The sequence below is a fragment of the Drosophila ficusphila genome, unplaced genomic scaffold (genome assembly GCF_018152265.1).
Source record: "Drosophila ficusphila isolate 14025-0441.05 unplaced genomic scaffold, ASM1815226v1 contig_791, whole genome shotgun sequence".
NCBI classification, from domain to species: Eukaryota; Metazoa; Arthropoda; class Insecta; order Diptera; family Drosophilidae; genus Drosophila; species Drosophila ficusphila.
The window spans coordinates 21,524,551-21,541,074 of record NW_025064737.1 but is presented as its reverse complement, the minus strand read 5'-3'; the positions used below and the strand labels follow the sequence as shown (position 1 = coordinate 21,541,074).

The 16,524-nt window shown below is 42.8% G+C and overlaps 2 protein-coding genes and 1 long non-coding RNA gene across 4 annotated transcripts; 1 reads left to right on the top strand and 2 right to left on the bottom strand.

The window, feature by feature from the left end:
• Window positions 1-441: 441 nt before the first annotated feature.
• Window positions 442-1,061, bottom strand: LOC108095655. The gene is given in 5 exon segments (XM_043209271.1): window positions 442-576; window positions 629-682; window positions 684-862; window positions 865-942; window positions 1,052-1,061. Coding segments are annotated over 5 exon segments (456 nt in total).
• A 45-nt stretch (window positions 1,062-1,106) lies between these two features.
• LOC108095704 lies at window positions 1,107-1,679 on the top strand. 2 transcript variants are annotated; one of them, XM_017196876.1, is made up of 3 exons: window positions 1,107-1,139; window positions 1,194-1,349; window positions 1,408-1,679. In XM_017196876.1, the coding sequence occupies exons 1-3, from the start codon at window positions 1,109-1,111 to the stop codon at window positions 1,524-1,526; spliced, it is 306 nt and encodes a 101-aa protein (XP_017052365.1). In that variant the 5' UTR covers window positions 1,107-1,108; the 3' UTR covers window positions 1,527-1,679. The 2 variants fall into 2 exon arrangements, with proteins under 2 accessions (XP_017052365.1, XP_017052366.1); XM_017196877.1 differs by having other exon boundaries at window positions 1,123-1,139; window positions 1,206-1,349.
• A 4,431-nt stretch (window positions 1,680-6,110) lies between these two features.
• On the bottom strand, window positions 6,111-14,299 carry LOC108096006. The gene is made up of 2 exons (XR_001771686.1): window positions 14,062-14,299; window positions 6,111-6,451 (listed from the first exon to the last, which is right to left on the bottom strand). It is a non-coding gene; the product is annotated as an uncharacterized LOC108096006 (long non-coding RNA).
• Window positions 14,300-16,524: the final 2,225 nt, after the last annotated feature.

Here is a 16,524-nt window from a genome sequence, read left to right as displayed (position 1 = left end):
GGCACCTGCTGCGCCGGCTGCCACTTATCACCCAGTTTCCCATGAGAAGTGCTCGCAAACAGGGCCCAAAAAAACTTCGAGGAGGAGTAATAAACTTTCAAAAGCACCTTGATACCTTCTTTGTTTTAACTCTTTCCAAAACATATATTATTTATATTGCAATTTTATCACAGAGGCCCAACCTGTGTTTTATTGGCCACACAATAAGCGAGGCACTTACCACCCGTTCTCGACTCGTTGACAGCTTGAAGCCTTTGAGGGCAAAATCGTATTGTCCTTAATTGCTTTTTAAAGGTCTGCAGCAGACCGAGTGAATCAACATCCGGCCTGCAGATAGATGTTGAATACACACACACACACACACACACAAGCAGGTGGAAGATCGCAGGGCGGATGCCCATGCAACATTTGTTTCAAGCAATTTACTTCAACATAATCATATTAAATTTTCTCCGCCCACTCGTTTACTTCTGCCGAGTCCTTCTGCTCCTTCAGCTCCCGTGTGTGTTTGTGGGGGGCGGGCACATCGTTTTTGTCTAGCACTTGCCACCTGGACTCCAGACTGGGCCTGTGTATCTGGAAAATTATACTTAAAAGCTGGGAGCGTCCTCCGTACACACTAACATACACACTCACACATATACATGTGCGTCTGACTTTGTAAGCTGCCGGCTGACACCAACGGAGAGAGACTCGGATACACACAGTTGCAGGACGTACTTTTTATAGTTGCTCTGCGGCAGGACGACCGGCGGTGTGTCCTGCTCTGACTCTTCTCAGTCTCTGGTGTGTTTGTGTTTTTTTTTTCTCGTCCTGTTCTGCAGTTGTGCCCTGCCCAGGTCGTTGGCTTTTTGCCTCACATGGTGGGCGTTTTCATTTCCTTGCCGGCAGCAACATGCAACATCCAGGGCGGTCCTTTCTCGGCTACTGCCTTGCCGTATGCTACAGCAATTATAATTTCCTTCTAATTTCATTTGTAATAAAGTAAAAGGCCTTGCCACGGCTCGAGTCATGCGGTGATTATGCAAATTCCCTGAAATCCATTCGCCACACCCAATCATTTTTGCAGTTTATGTCTGAGGAAGATCATTCCCTTGAAAGTTTTGCCATGAACGTTTTCTGGCTGTTGGGTTTCTCGGGTAAAAAAAATATATATATTATTTTTTGTAAGCTCAACTAAAGAAGGTTTTTAGTGTCATTTCTAGGTGCAGTTCAGGGCGAGGGCAACTGTTCGGTTTGCTCTGCTTGGACCGATCGACCAGTTTGTGGCTTTAACAATGTGTGTTACACCAGTTTTAAAACCACCTGCGAAATGGAAATGCTAAATTGCAAACTACCAGATCCATACAGTAAGTAAAACTATTCAAGTTATAAACAAAAAAAAAACCATAATATTTTTTTTTTTAGAGTTTTTTGAGGCTCCGTTTTATGGTCACTGCTTTAGATCTACTGTACAAAAATGCAAAGCATATCACCTACTTGAACAGATAAATAATGTAGATGCATCCGTCGAAATGTTTGTTTGACTCGTGATTAATTTACATATTACTTTTTACAAGTACTTTAAAGAAAGTTTTATTTATAATTAGCTTTCACTTTATAAAAGAGCCATTGATTCAGCACATTACAGCTGGGAAATGAAACCGAATAATATTAAAAAACAATTTTCTTAATCCTCATCCACTTCAGGCTCTTTTCACAGCCATAATAGTTTGCCAGTGAATGCAATATTTTACTTATATCAGCCAATTTAACATCAAAAGGACCGGCAGTTCCTTTTGTGGCAGCGGGAGGCTGAGAGTTCGTGGTTACCCAACAGTGCAGAACGGCCATTAATATGAGTCGCTTTTTTGCAACCTTTGCTTTTAAAACAAACAACAACAGTAGCAACATAAAGAGGAATTGCATCAGGCATATAAATGGATAAACATTTATTGCAGTTTATTGAAAAATTGGCGGTTATCGTATACAGTTGCGGAGCAAAAGAGATGCCAGAACTGGAAAATTTGCACAACCGTTAAGCGTTTTAATTTCACACAAGAGACGCAAAGTGCAATGCGCTACGTCAATTTGGTCGAGCACTTTGGGTAATAAATTTTATTCTGTTCAACTAAAACGTTTTAAGAGTAGGTCAACCCATTTATAAAAAAATATTTTTCATAAAACAAAAAAATTGTTAAAAACTATGAAACCAGAAATCGAAATGAACTTAAATTTTATCCATAAAAGTATGAGCGTCAAAAAACAGTGCAATTAATCAAATCAAATAAAGCTGGGGAAAAGTGAAACGTAAGTATAATCGCTAATAAAATTATTACTCTTTAAATACAAAGTTAATAACTGCATTTCCTTTTCCTCGGTGACATTTGCAGAAATAAGTGTTGCTTTGCCTGAACAACTATAATTATAATTAAGCCACTTTAGAAATTATTTAAATTGCATGTCTGGGGTCCGAAGGGTGCACCATTACTCGTTGGCTCACCTTACATATATTTATACAATTTATATTTGTGTTGCGTGCCTGCACTTTATGGCCACGCAGACACTTGCCGCGACGCGGCACACGGGCTGCAGTAAATTAAGTCGTTAATATCTTGTTTATCATGGCCTCCATTGCTGCTGGTCGCCATTGCTGGCCATTGGTCATTGGCCATTGGCCATTGGCCATTGGTCGCTGTCCGCTGTCCTCCGTCCGCTGGTCGTTGGCCATATGTTGACCCAGGTCGGGACCATGCTCCAGTTAATTACATGATTTATGCGCATAACTGTATGCATTGAGCTTGATTTATGAAATTAATTATTATAGAGTTTACTGGCCACGTACGGCGATGGTAAAAATTTTGTTGCATACCACATAGGCGCGTTCGAAGTGCTAATCACTTTATCACTTGCAACGAATTCAGCCACCCAGCTCACGCACACACACGAGTGTAATTTAATTTTATTGAGCCAGGCACGAACGAGCAACTAGGATATATATAGTATATATATGTAAAGAGAGGGACCGCCCCGTCCAACTAGCAACTCATTATAACTGTTTTATTAGCTGTTCGCGCGCGGGAAACTCTGGCAGGATCTCCGTTCTCCTTTCGCTCCGCTTGTTTCATTTACACTCGCTGCCTGAATTACTTTATTAGTCTAATTAAATGCGCCACTTGTACGCAAAATGGCACGCGGTTGCTAGCGTCTAGCAAACAATTAATGAAATTAGCAAAGTGTTTTTCTGGCCTCCGCTAGCGAGAGAGGCCCACGGTCTAATTAGATTAATTAATGACTCCGGTCCGGGTTCGATCGGAAGCCCCGAACGGTAGAGCATTATCCTGGGCAGCTGCAACCCGCTGATTTGGCATGACACATGGCGAAAGCTACCAGAAACACCTGCCACAAAGTAACGCCACACCCGATGCGACGACATCGGCGATTATGGCTCCGAAACGGAAACGGAAACAGGAACCGCTGGCATCGCGACCCACATGCGGCCCAGGAAGATATATACAGCCCGGGGATTATGTCTGCACCGTGGATTTCGCAGAGAGCCACCATGGCACTCACACACACACACACAGACACACTGCAGAACCCCTGGCTAAACGTAAGCCAGAAACTCGCACACACAAGTAATTCTCTTTATTCTTTCCTGGCAGCCGTAAGTTTTTAAATATTTACACATATGCGAGAGGCAGCCATGGATATGCTATTTGCATGGCAGTGAGCAAGCAAAAAAACTGCTAACAAGTTGATGCTCTACTACTTTCTAATACAAAACCTATTTGAGAAATAAGGAATATAACTTCTTGCATAGATACATTCCCATTTTACTAATTATTTCTTCCCAGTAAATTCAACCATTGCCTGAGTCAAATTTTCAAAAATACCACCTGAAATTCGATCAATTGTTTTTAAAGCCTTCCTTTTTGCAAGTCCCCCAACCTGTCAGAGCCACTTCCGATTCTTACCCCCTCTGGTTGTTTTAATAATCAAGTCAGGTAACTTCATCTGAACATAAATTCGCACTTATGAGGCAAAGTAGAAAAGTTTCGTAAGCCCTACACTATCTGCAATCGACATTCACACACACACACCTTTGGTGTGTTGGGTTGGGGGGAAAAGGTGCTGCGGCAGTCATGAAATATTTTTGAGAAAACAATTTTGCAGCAAACAGTTCTCTGGCACTGGAAAAACTCGACAATGCTCCCAACTATGTAACTTGGTTAATCCTATTGATTTTGATTTGCATACAAATTAGAATCTGCACAGCCACACTGGGGAATTCCGGGTGGGAAAGGACCCGGGAAGTCAAGGGCTCTCAAGGCAGTTGGTTAGCAATCTGCCAAAGGACTAGGACCTAACTAAAAACTCTGCCAGCCTGCTGGTTGCCGGCTGCCTTCTGCAGGCTGCTGGAGGTGGGAAAAAAGTGTTTAACATGTGTACAACCATATCCACAGCACAGAGAACTTAAGCTCCTTACGCCCTGGCATTAAATTTCAATTTAAGCTGGACGCATCGAGGGAACTTCAGCTGGGTGCTTGCGAAGCGACGAAGTGCGAATGCTTTGTGAAACAATTAGCATCTTGCTTAATTGTTGCCGGAGCGCAAAAACGGAGCTGGGGAATTCATGTGGGGATGGAATTTAAAAACATTTTAATGGAACATAAACCGAGCTCAAGGTGGTGGAATACATTTGGTTTTGCCACTTACCACCCCTCGATATTCAGTAATGGAAATGGGGAAAAGCTTTGTGTAAATATTGCAAATTTCTATGTAACCTCGAAGAGTTTATACAATGTTTTACAAAAAGTGGGAGTACAAAGCTTGCAATCCAATGATTGAATTTTTAAAAATATATTTAAATAAATTTCATATGTGCAAGGGAATATCGAGTAAACGAAGGATATATGTGTAAATTAATTTTAATGTGCTGCACATTCTTCTGGGGATTCCCGCTTCTTGTGCGTGTTTTAATATCTTTTAATTTTTCATTATGGCCTGCCATCTGCCTGAGCAAACAGCATATGGCCTATATGCTGAACTGTGCGTCTCCGCGGCAAGGAATTTCAATTAAGATTAATTCGCGCATGCATAGCCAGTTGGGGTTCGTTGGGGTTTCGGGTTGGGGATCCTTGAGCCAGGACGCTGCTGAAATGCCAGGTGGCAGCCCGCTTTTTGGCACCTCCCGCGCCAGCCGTCGCGGTTTCTTTTCGCACTCGGCTGCACTTTGCTCCACGCCTGAGCGCCGATGCGTTATGAAGAAGGGGCTGGGGTGTATTAAGTGGGGGCGGGGCGGCGGCAAATTGTGCCACTTAACGGGTAGCAGCAAAAGCCAAAAGTAAAAAAAAGCAGGGAAGCCAAGCCGCAGAAGCAGAAGCAGCAGCACGGCAAAGAACAACAGCAACAAATTAAAATAAACTTTAATCAGGGTGGGCAAACAAGGAGCACAAAAAAAGAGTGAGTGGTAAAGTAAATGCCGGCAGCGCACTAAGTGCTCCGCTCCATCATCATCCTCCTCGTCCTAGTCATCCTCCTCCTCCCTCGTCATCGTCGTCGTTTTCATCGTGGAGCCCTCGAGTTGTCATCGCCAAAGCGCCAGCTGCATCACCATTGATAACCGGAGTGCTCGACGGGCAGTAAATATTTTTATTCAAGTTAATAACGTTGCTCTAGTTGGCAGCTTTGGTTTGCCGTTTGCTACTCTGCTTTTGCCGCTGCTGTTTCCTTTCTGTTTTTGCTTATGCAGCCAGCCTGTTTACGGGCCAAGTCCTTGCCCGCGTCTATTTACCAGCACTGCAGTTGTTTACTGAGGTTTCCATCATCCGCTCCCTATCTGCAGCTCCTCTGTTTGTTCATTAGCCGCTCTCGGTCCGTGGCAACATCACCAGCAGCAGCAGCAGCAGCAGCGGCAGCAACAACATCAGCAACAGCAACAGCAACAACAACATTCGAGGCTAAAAGGAGCGGCGGATACATTTTTACTCGTCGCTTGTTTTATGCGGTTTCAAATAAATTGCCAGCGAGCATCATTTCCGCTTCCCTTGCTGCCCAATCCCTTCCCTCCTCTCAACCCCTGAACCCCATGATTAAGCAGCCACATTTTCGCTCACTCATCAGAGGGCTCTAGTTGCACAAAAAAAAATTATATTTGTTGGTAGTTTCAACACAGGTTGTTATGTCATAAAAGAAATGCCGATTATCAGTGAACAGAAAAATATTAGACAACATCCTTCAACGAGTAAAGTTATAAGTAAAACCAAACCAAGATTGATTTGGATTTCAAGACATCCTTTCTCCCAGTGCACCAATGCTCTTTGGTGTGTCCGACATCCTGGGCACCGCACATGACCGCCACCACCGCATTCCTGCAGGATACAGCTCAGCCCTTCACTTTTGAGCAGTAGTTACTATTTATGGGCAACACTTTGCCGGCTTGGTGAAACGACTGCGACTCAAGTCGGGACTGAAAAGGCAATTAAATGATTATTTGTGCTTTTACTTCTTCCCCGTGATTTAATGACGTTGTGGAAATATGTTTGCTGTCTGCCACGAATCCACGGGCGCTATGTAATGAACAAAAAACAATTAGGCAAAGCTCTCTGGTCTAGAAGCGCAATTAATATTAAGGGGTTACATGGGTTTCCTGGGGTAAAAAACGGCCTTTTTTCAAACATTTTTTTTGCATATAAAAAATGAAATATTTCAATGAAACTTTTTATTATTTAAAAGATACATGTTTAATAAAGATTTTGTGAAATTTTCAAAAAAAAATATCAAAACGTCGGCCATTACGACGCCATTTCCGGCAGTCCCTCGGAAAAAAGGTGCCTCCGCGTTGTCAGCAGAACTTCTTTCAGGATCGTCCAAAGTAAAAATAAAAAAAACGTGTTTCAGAATAGACAATAAACTAGGTATTGGACGAAGGAAAAAACAAAAAAATGAAAATTGGATTTTTGGCAGACGTTTTTACAAAAAAATGCAAATTTCGATGAAAATTTCTCGACATTTTTTTTTTTTAAATAGTTGTAATTGAAAAAAAAAAAATCCTTCGTTCAATACCTTGTAAATGATATCTCGAATACTTGTGTAAAATTTCATTAAGATCGGTTGAGTAGTTCGCGAGAAATTTTGACAACCGACTTTGAAAACATAGTTTTGAGAAAAACGCGTTTAAAGTTTTAAGAGACAATAAAAGTGCTCTCAAGCGTCCACCTTCTCAAGGCTGTATCTCCGAGACTATTACTCGGATCAACTTGAAAATTTAGGACAATACTCTAGACATGTTTTAGAATTTAATAAGACAAAAAAAAAAAAATCGATTTTTTGAAACCCTGAAACCCATGTAACCCCTTAATTTGAATGGGTTTTTATGTGTTCTCCTTGAATGCGCCACCTTCATATATCATAATTAGCAGAGGGTCAGCGGTTCAGAGGGTTCAGCATATGGCGGAGAACTGATCAGAAGTCTGAAAAAGGAAACAAATTTGCATACAATTTGGCGCTACCTTTTTTTTGCCCTACCCTAACAATTTTTACTTTTCCTTATCGTACTTTTTTACATAAATTTCCACTTTTGTGATTTGGGTTGTACTTTGAATAAGGGAGGATAAAAAGGGCTTGATTAATGTTTAACCAGAAATTGCTGAGTGCCCAACCAAGCATAAAAAAACTGACTTCAAGTGCAGTTCGTTGTCGGACTTATTGACACATACTTGTACTTGTAATGACAATTACTTAATTGAAAACACACAGCCAACATTGCCGAGTCACCGAAATTACTTTGACAAACTTCGATATTTGATGATGCGAGTGAATGAAAACTTGAGTTGACTTGTCGACTACAAAAGGACAAGAGGGTTACATTTTCAATTTGGGCAACTTGCATTTGCACACAGACATTGATAAGGTTATTGTCGCACTTTGGATAACATAATACTGGCAGCAGGCCAGATCCAGAGTAAATAAACACAGAAACTCAGACACGACGACCAAACAGAGACAAAGTAATTTGCACTTGTCCTCAACGCAGAGCCCCTTCATTGTCCTTCAAGCCCAAATGCCTCCTTGTGTGTGCCCAAATTCGAATTCAGGTGTTTCCTGCGCGTCTCCGTCTGCTGCTTTGCATAATTATTATTATGATTGCTTGAGTTTTGGTAATTTGGTCATGCACAAATGCAATTTCGTTTCGAAGCTCGAGACCAAATTTGCGCCATTAGTCCATCGCACACAACCGCATCTGACTTTAATCAATTTGCATCGCAAACAAGTGATTTTATAACTAATGGGAAAATGTTAAGCGCCGCTCAAATGCAGGTGCATCGGCATAATTCAGCAAATGTCTGCTGTTTTCGCAGCAGATAATATCTCAAATATAATAAATTCCGTTCTAAGCTAAATACAAACAATTACGCAATTTAATCAAACATGCTCAGCTTATTTGGCCAATTTAGATAGATCTGTTTGTATTTGTTCGTTTTCTTAATAATTTCTAAGATTTAAATCTTCATATTTACCTGCTATTAAATATGAATTGCCAAACCTTGGAGCCAATTATCATCATGCATCATGTTTCCAAGTGAAACATTTTATGTTAAAACGAAAAGTGTATATGCACAACAGCGGTTTGATTTTATCAGCCCATAAAATATAAATATTTTCATAGCTGAAAAACTGAAGTGCGGAGCCAAAGTCGCTTGTCTATTTATTTTGCAAGAGATTTCCCAGCTTTAATCTGGTTATTTCCTTTTAAATATGGATGGGCAAACTTCCTTCCGTTCACAAAAAAATAGCTTTCGATTTGGGGCAGAAAAGAGTGGAGAACTTGGCAGGACTCCCAAAAAACCCTGGGGCGGCAGATACCCGAGGGGGCAGGGGAGAAGAGGGGAGGGGGATGGCGGTGGCCCCACCTGCTGGGCGCCATTTCCTAATGGCCGCAATGTGCGCGACCATTAGTGAAACATATGGCCAGTCGGAGCGGGACGGACCTTCTTTTGGGCCAAACTTTTTCGCTTGCCTAAACGTAACTTAATTTTTTGGCTTTTTCCAGCGACAGGGCAAGGGCTGCGGGTCAAACCCAGCTTGTTACCTGAACCGATCCGGCTCTATGGGGTAATTGGTCCCCGGAGTGCTGTAGCTACTTAGAGACATTGTGTGGTCCAAGCTGGTTGCTCCTAGTTTGGTTCCATTCCCCCCATCCCTTTTTTGTCAACCATCTCGACATATTTATGGCACAGGAGTGGCGATAAAAAACGCTAACCGCTTCGGCTTAGAGCGTTTTTCCTTTTCCAACTGCGAAATTAGCAACTGCACTAAATTCTCCCCTGGAAATTACAAGCTAAAGTTTTGTGTAATCGGCGTCCACAAATTATAGCTACTTTTGGAGGTCCTTAAAGTTCACGGGAAAGGCACTTAAAGAGGCGAAGGAAAGGCAAAGCCGAAACCGAAACCAAAGATTTCCACTTGGCTAAAACTGCGTGATCGCTCAGGTGTGGCCATGTGTGGGCCAACTCAATTTAACGCCCTGAAGGCAGCAAAGTAGCAGCACAAATAAAGACACACAGCATTCCAGGGATTGCTAGCTCATAAATACTTAAGTAAGCGAAATGAAAGGCAAAACCCGAGACAAGACCCAAGTCTCCCGGAAAAAGGGAAACGGACAAGAGCGGGAAATGGCACCGAGAACCCGAGGTGCCCAAAGGTGTCCTCTGGGTTAACAAAAGGTTCAAGCGAATTTTATGCGTTTGTCAATAAAAACCGGAATACACACAGGACCCCTGCATAGAAGAAGGTGGCCCAAATATGGGAAACCAAAGCGGACTAAGTGCCCGCATATTGACCTTCGTCAGCAGGCCAAGTTCCTCGGAGTCGCCATTTCCCATTTCCCAGTTTCCCAGAGGGCAGGCAGCCACAAGTCGAGAGCAAATAATGCTGAGCTGACTCGAGTGCCCCCCGTTGGTGGCTATTTGCCCGGAAACGTGTGGCACGGAGATAGAGACCGTGATTTAGCGGGTCCTTCACGTGCGACGATTGCTTTGCAATTAGCGCCATTCCAGCAGTTTCCTCTCGCTCGTCGTTAATTACCCGACGCTTCTGCACTTGAAGTCTGTCCGCCGATGACCCGCCCATTGACGACAGTTTTGTGACCCGTTCGAGGGTCCTTCTGTTCTCCGCAGCTCTCGGCTCGCGCCTAATGGCTAAAAAGGCCCTCATAAATTTTTGGGCCATGCCGAACAACGGGGCGCATACGTAACGTCTAATCGTATGTAAGAAAGCTGGCTCCAATTAGTCGTGTCGCTTTCGAGTGCCCTCCACACTCATCCTTGCCCTCGTTTTTGCTGAGAGTGTGTGAAAATACAGGGGAAGAAAAAATGGAGAAAATTTCATATATATTTAACAATAGCTTCACGGGAAAACAAGAAGTAATAATCATATTAAATTATATATAAAAAATAAAAATTAATCAAGTATCCTGCAATAACTATCACTTAATTTAAATTAACTATTTTTTAATGCACTTAATATGCTTTATACATTATACTTGCTTGCTTTCATAGTTTTTTTTCCAGTGCACTGGTGATTGTGCTTAGAGTGCCCTGCCTAACGAGCTGAGATGTGGGCGGAATCCCAACAATGGCTCCGAATGCGGATGCACAATGGCCCTGTGAAATGGCCGCGGGCTCTGCCACTTGCCAAGTGTCAACACGTGGGGCGAAAATAGGACGGCAAAAAATGGAATGTGAAATTTTGCGACATTTCGAAACGGAGAGCAAACGCAAATTATGGAAAACAAAAGGAAGTCCCCCATAAACATTTGTTTACACCAAAAGCATACAGAAAAAATGCCGAGCCTTGAAGCAATAAATACGCAAATCAAAAACGCCACGGGATAGTCTAGTATATCAAATTTCGGGGAGTGCGTGTGGTGAGCAAGCCAGCTAAGCTTTCAACAACTCCGAAACTTATTCGGGATTTGGTATTTGATGTCCTGGTACCTAAGGACACGCAAAGGCCACTGAGTTATGCGAGTGATTCGCGACACATTCCTGTTACCGTGGCCTTAATGTTTAATTGCCCCGAAATGGAGAACTTGATGACTGAGGCGTTAGTTCGGGTGGCTATTTACGACAACTTAAGCCTGTCAGGCCATAACTACAGGTAATGACTTCATTTCGCCACTCCCCATTGGTAGCTACCATCGGGATCTCGATTGCCAGCAAGAATTGCATTGCGCAATGCACTCCCCGAGTGGCATTCAACAGAAGTGTGAATTATAAACACGCAGACCTTGCCACAAGGCGTCCCCTTAATAAGCAGCCCGCATTCAGCGGTCAGTGGGAAAAAACGTTGAAATTTCTAGCGATAATAATCGGAAAACGAGCAAAAAAAATATGCTAAAAAATTGTTCAATTAATATGAGCTGCCTTTGAGGGAGAACTGCAAAGGGGGGGAAAAAGAAAAAAACTGGAGAGACCCGGACTACAGCATGTAAAACGAAGCTAACGCGCATAATTTTCACACACAAACAAACTAACACAAGCGCACATTGTTAATGCCATGTAATTAAGCGCATGCTAAAAAGTATGCAACAATAATGTCCCGCATCCAGGGGCGTCTCCATCGGGGGACTTTGTGGGGCACAGTGCAGGATGCCACCTGCTGGAAACGTAAGGTCTCCGCCAGTTGCTGCAGTTAGTCCACCGACCACCGAACAATCAATAATCGTGCTGCGAGGCGTGGCACGTTACTTTAATTGGAGCCATGTCAAAAACAGGCAGGCAGAGTGTGGAAAAAATCAAATTTATTTTGAGCCAAAGCGTACAAGTGCTGTTGGCGCATGTGCCAGATCAATCAATCCACCTCTACATTACGCATTCGTCGGATGTCGGTAACTGCCCGTGCCGCAATCAAAAAGTCTAAGGGATCCCTAACCAAAAAGGATATATTACTACCTCCGGATATAAAAATATTACAAATTCAAGTTGGGGAACAAAAAGAATTTCAAGAAAAAACGTCAGCAAAATATTTTAATACTTTTATTCATGGAAATCTATTTAAGGGTCCTTTGTTTTCTGTTATCTTTTCAGACCATATTTTCCCCTTGGAATTTTCTTTTGGTGTATCCTTCGTTATAGTTGGAAACTCATATGTGTGTTTATGAACTTGTCCAGTTCTCGGCGGCGGCGGTCCATTGTTTTCCGTCGCTCTGTGGTAATTTATGCAAATATGCCCAGGGCTTGATACCAAGAACAGAGCAACACTGGGCCAACGCACGCACGCACACACACTCACACGCAAACACACACAGGCACACGCAACACTAAGATGTAAACTATTTAGCAAACATTTGCATAAACATGGGTGTGTGGGCGGTGTGCTTTGGCATAATGAAAAGCCGGACAAATATTTGCACACTAACAAAAGTGAGCCGCTGACGGCGGAAAAGAGTTGAGTGATTCGCCAATCACAATAAACATTGTGAAAAAATGTACGGATATATAATTTTAATGGAGCTGTGCGGTTGCACGTCCTCATCTGTATTCGTTATGGGGCAACTCCTGTCAAGTCCAATAAATTTAATAACGCATGCTAAAACCCTAAACAGACGCGCACACGCCAAAAAGAAAAATAAAAGCGGGAAAGCTCGGCGTTGGCGGCGGCAAATGGTTAAAGTACAAGTTAAATAGGGTGCAGCATGCGATGAGCGGGCGACGATGGCGCTGGAGAAACATAAACATTTTCCATTCAACTTAAAATTGTTTACAAAATAATGTGAAAATGGCTGCCAAGCATGTGTTGCCTGTCGGTTCCCCCTCCCCACTCCACTTTTTCCCCTCTTTTTCATATGTGTGTGAGTGCGTATATGTGTTTATGTCAAAACGGCGATAAATGTTGCTAAACAGGAGCAGGAATAATAGCAGCAGTGCCTGTGTGCAAGGGAATCCATGCCAAAGGCATGGATGCTGGTCCTGCACTCCACAAAATATGTATCATACAATTCATAAAACCTTTTCCTAATTGTTTAGCAAGCAAAAGTCATAAACCAAACTAAAGTATCTGTCGGTGCAACATTACTTGTTAGAAATAGAAAACCTTCCAAATTAATTTAATTTGTTTGAATTAAGTCCTAATTTGGTAGATGAAATCTACTCACTAAAAGTTCGAAAGTTAAAAGAAAACTTTTGTAATTTCATGTCAAACTTATTAAAGAACCAGATAATCTTTTTCTGAGTGCTGGCTGTTGCCATTGGCCGCTGCTGGCTTCCGCCATAAGTTCAATGCTTTCTAAATACCAAAAAAAGGAAATAATCATTGGCGGAGCGGTCTTTGCATTATACAACGATACGCATACGCCATGTTGGCCGGCTGCACAAAATGGCAGTCAGCGCACGAAAAACGGGTCGCCATATCGCGTGGAGCTGCGGAGTTTTATGGCCTGTTAAAGGCAACATTTTTATACATTTCACGCGCTCACATAAATAACGATTATGCTGCAGCCAAAAGGGGCCGAAGGTTTATGACTCTTCGCCCAAGAATAAGATTGCCGGGCCCTCGACTTGCCTAAATGGCTTCATTTTGCGGGTAAAAACGCCAATTGACAGCTGCTGAAATAGACGAGTCTAATTTATGTGCCAGTGCCGCGCGAGCGGAAAGCGGAATGAAAATCTAAAAGTTTACTCCATATGTGAGCTGCGCTGCTGCGCAAAGTTTCCGGTAAATTAAGCCAAAGTGTTGTGGTCCACAGCCAGAAGATACCGCATTCCGCACTCTGCACTCCGCACTTCACACTCGGCAGCCAAGTCGCTGGCAAAGTTTGGGTTGAATTGCTCTCGAATTCGAAGACAAAACAGTCGGGACAACAGCAGCAAGAGCTGCAGCAAAAGCAGAAGCAGAAGCAAAAGGAAAATTGTCGCTGGCAGCTGTGGTCGTGTTGCAAAATTGGCAACAAGGCTTCGTCAGCGGAAATGCAGACACGCACTCGACGACTCCGTGCTGCAAATGTGTTGTCGTTGCTGCTGTAATCAACACCCATAGTGGCGCACACTCACACACACAGACACACACATATGCACTCACCCATACGGTTGCCGTGGTAAAACCTCAAAGTTGCAATATAGTGAAAAGTCAATTGCATTTTGATGTCGGCAGCAGGAGCCAGAATGGCAGGAGCAGAAGCCACAATGCATTTGCAGGGCAAGTTTTGCCGTATAATGAAACAATATTCAATTATTTATCAAAATAATGGTTGGAAGCCAGTTGGAGAGCCAGAGAGCCAAAGTCAATCAGGACCGGAGGTGGCAAACGCTCTAACCGAGTTAAACCTTTCAAGTGTTCTTCCTGCCACACCTATTACATAAACAAAATATATTTGTATAATCAACATGCAAATAAGCGTGAAATAATGCATATAACATTTTAGTATAATTTGGCAGTCATGCATAGTGTTTTACGGCAATCTGTATGACTCGCTATCAAATCAGGCATTTTCCGGCATTATTGGGGGACAAATGTTTATAATTAGCATCGATTAAGGTGTCAATAATTCGCTTCATGAAATATTCCAGTTTGGCCAGCAGGTAAGCGCCAAATTAGTTAGTTATGTTTGTGTTTTCCAGATGAATGCCTTGCAAATTGAAATTTAATTACATCAAATCAATTTCGCAATGGAAATTAGCAGTTTCAGTTGGCTGTGCCACTAATGAATCAGGCAATTGAGTTTCGCAGAATTCATCCAAATTAAGTAGCCATAAATTTCCACTTCAACGAGGGTCACTCCCCTTTTTGGGAGAACTATGTACACTACATATCGCATATCGCATTTCGCATTGCATTCGACTGGATGAAGTACTCGAGCAGGTGTCGTGTCAACACCTTGTCAAACTTTTGCTTCGAGTGTGCCAATTGCTCGCAGGTGGCGACAAGGACTTGGGCAACTTACTTCTATTTCAATGCATGTCAACTGGGAGTGTCAGTTGCCCTTTTTGGCCACGATGCGCATAAATGAAAAACGTGCTACGCTACTATGCTGGAGTTAACTGTTTCACTTTACCTTTGTGCAGTTACAGCTTTTTTTCGAGCCAACTTCTCTCTGTGCAAATCATGATTGACATGCGAATTGCCGGCAAAGTACGAAAACTGAGTTTCCAGCAAGCCACTTTGTTTGCATTTCGCTGCAGCTCCAGTCTCCCATTACTTTTTGAAACGAAAAGTAACTTGACTTTAATTAAGCAAACAGCAAAGTGAATGAAGTTGATAAAAGTTTGTTCAATTGATTTTGCCAACGACTGGCAGTCGTAATTTTATAAACACATTTTAAAACACAATTAAGCTGAGACAAAAGTTGGTATCATTAAACATTTTAAGTTAGTTCTGCGAACTGATACAAGTAATTTAAGTTGGCCATTCATAACGAGTCCCTCGCTGCTTTCCATAGAATTCAATTAAGAACTTTTCGTGTCTGACGCAGGCGGGCCAATTCAACTTGGAGCTTGTTCGACATTTTACTGCTATTGGCCAGCAACCTCTTTTCGGCTTTCTATTCAAAACGTAAACTTTCCTTAAGGTTTTCCTGCTCGAAATCGGTGGCCTTGTGAACTTTTTCTACACAAGGGAAAATTTATTACACAAGATAATCAAGATGGTGAAGAACGGAATGTATTCGAATTATATTCTCCCCGCAGTTCTATAACAAAGTATATCTAAGCTTTCTTTGCGTGCATTCTTATTGTGTTACGAAATGAATAATTTAGGCAGCTCAAGACCGAAACTTTTGACAGCGGTCAAGAGAATTTCTATTCCGAAATTTATTGCGTAATTTTATGATGACAAATTAATTGTACGCCCTGCAAGTCAGCTCTATTCTCGGCTGGGATTGCATTATTAAATGGCGTGACTGGGGACTAGAAGTTCATTTATTATGCCAGACCAGTGGAAAGGGATGTGCTCCGGTCGTTTGTGTCGCCGGTCGTTATCTCCTGAGTGCTCCTCCGCATCGATTCCGATTTCGATTCCGATTCCGCTGCCACTCGACGACTACAGTCGAGAACTTGGCTTGTCATTTTTGCATTCGCACAGCAGTTTGAATTATTGGCAGCATAAAAACGGCGACCGGCAAGTGCGTGACGTTCAGCTGCACTCCATGTTTGATGCTGTGCGTCAGCAGCCGAGTGCCCGGGTTTTTGAACTCCCACCAGCCAACGTAGTCAACCTAGCCAACCCAGCCAACCCAGCCAACCCATCCAACCCAGCCACCCCAGCTGGCTTTTCCGAGCGAATTGCCGTCCATTCAATCAGCATTTCAAGGATTTGAAGTGACAGTCATAATGCAGTCGTTGCATTGGGAATTTGCTTTGTATCTGACAGTGGCAACGATGAAGTGAGACAGTGCTGCGCTCGAAAGTAGGCAACCCTGACTTGTTTGAAAGAGTAGTAGTGGGTGGGGGGGTGTGAGGTGGTAAGGATACGTTAGCATTACGTAAGCGGTCGGAGATTTCCGCTCTGTGGCAGGTAATTGACTTACAACACTTGGCACTGTTTAAC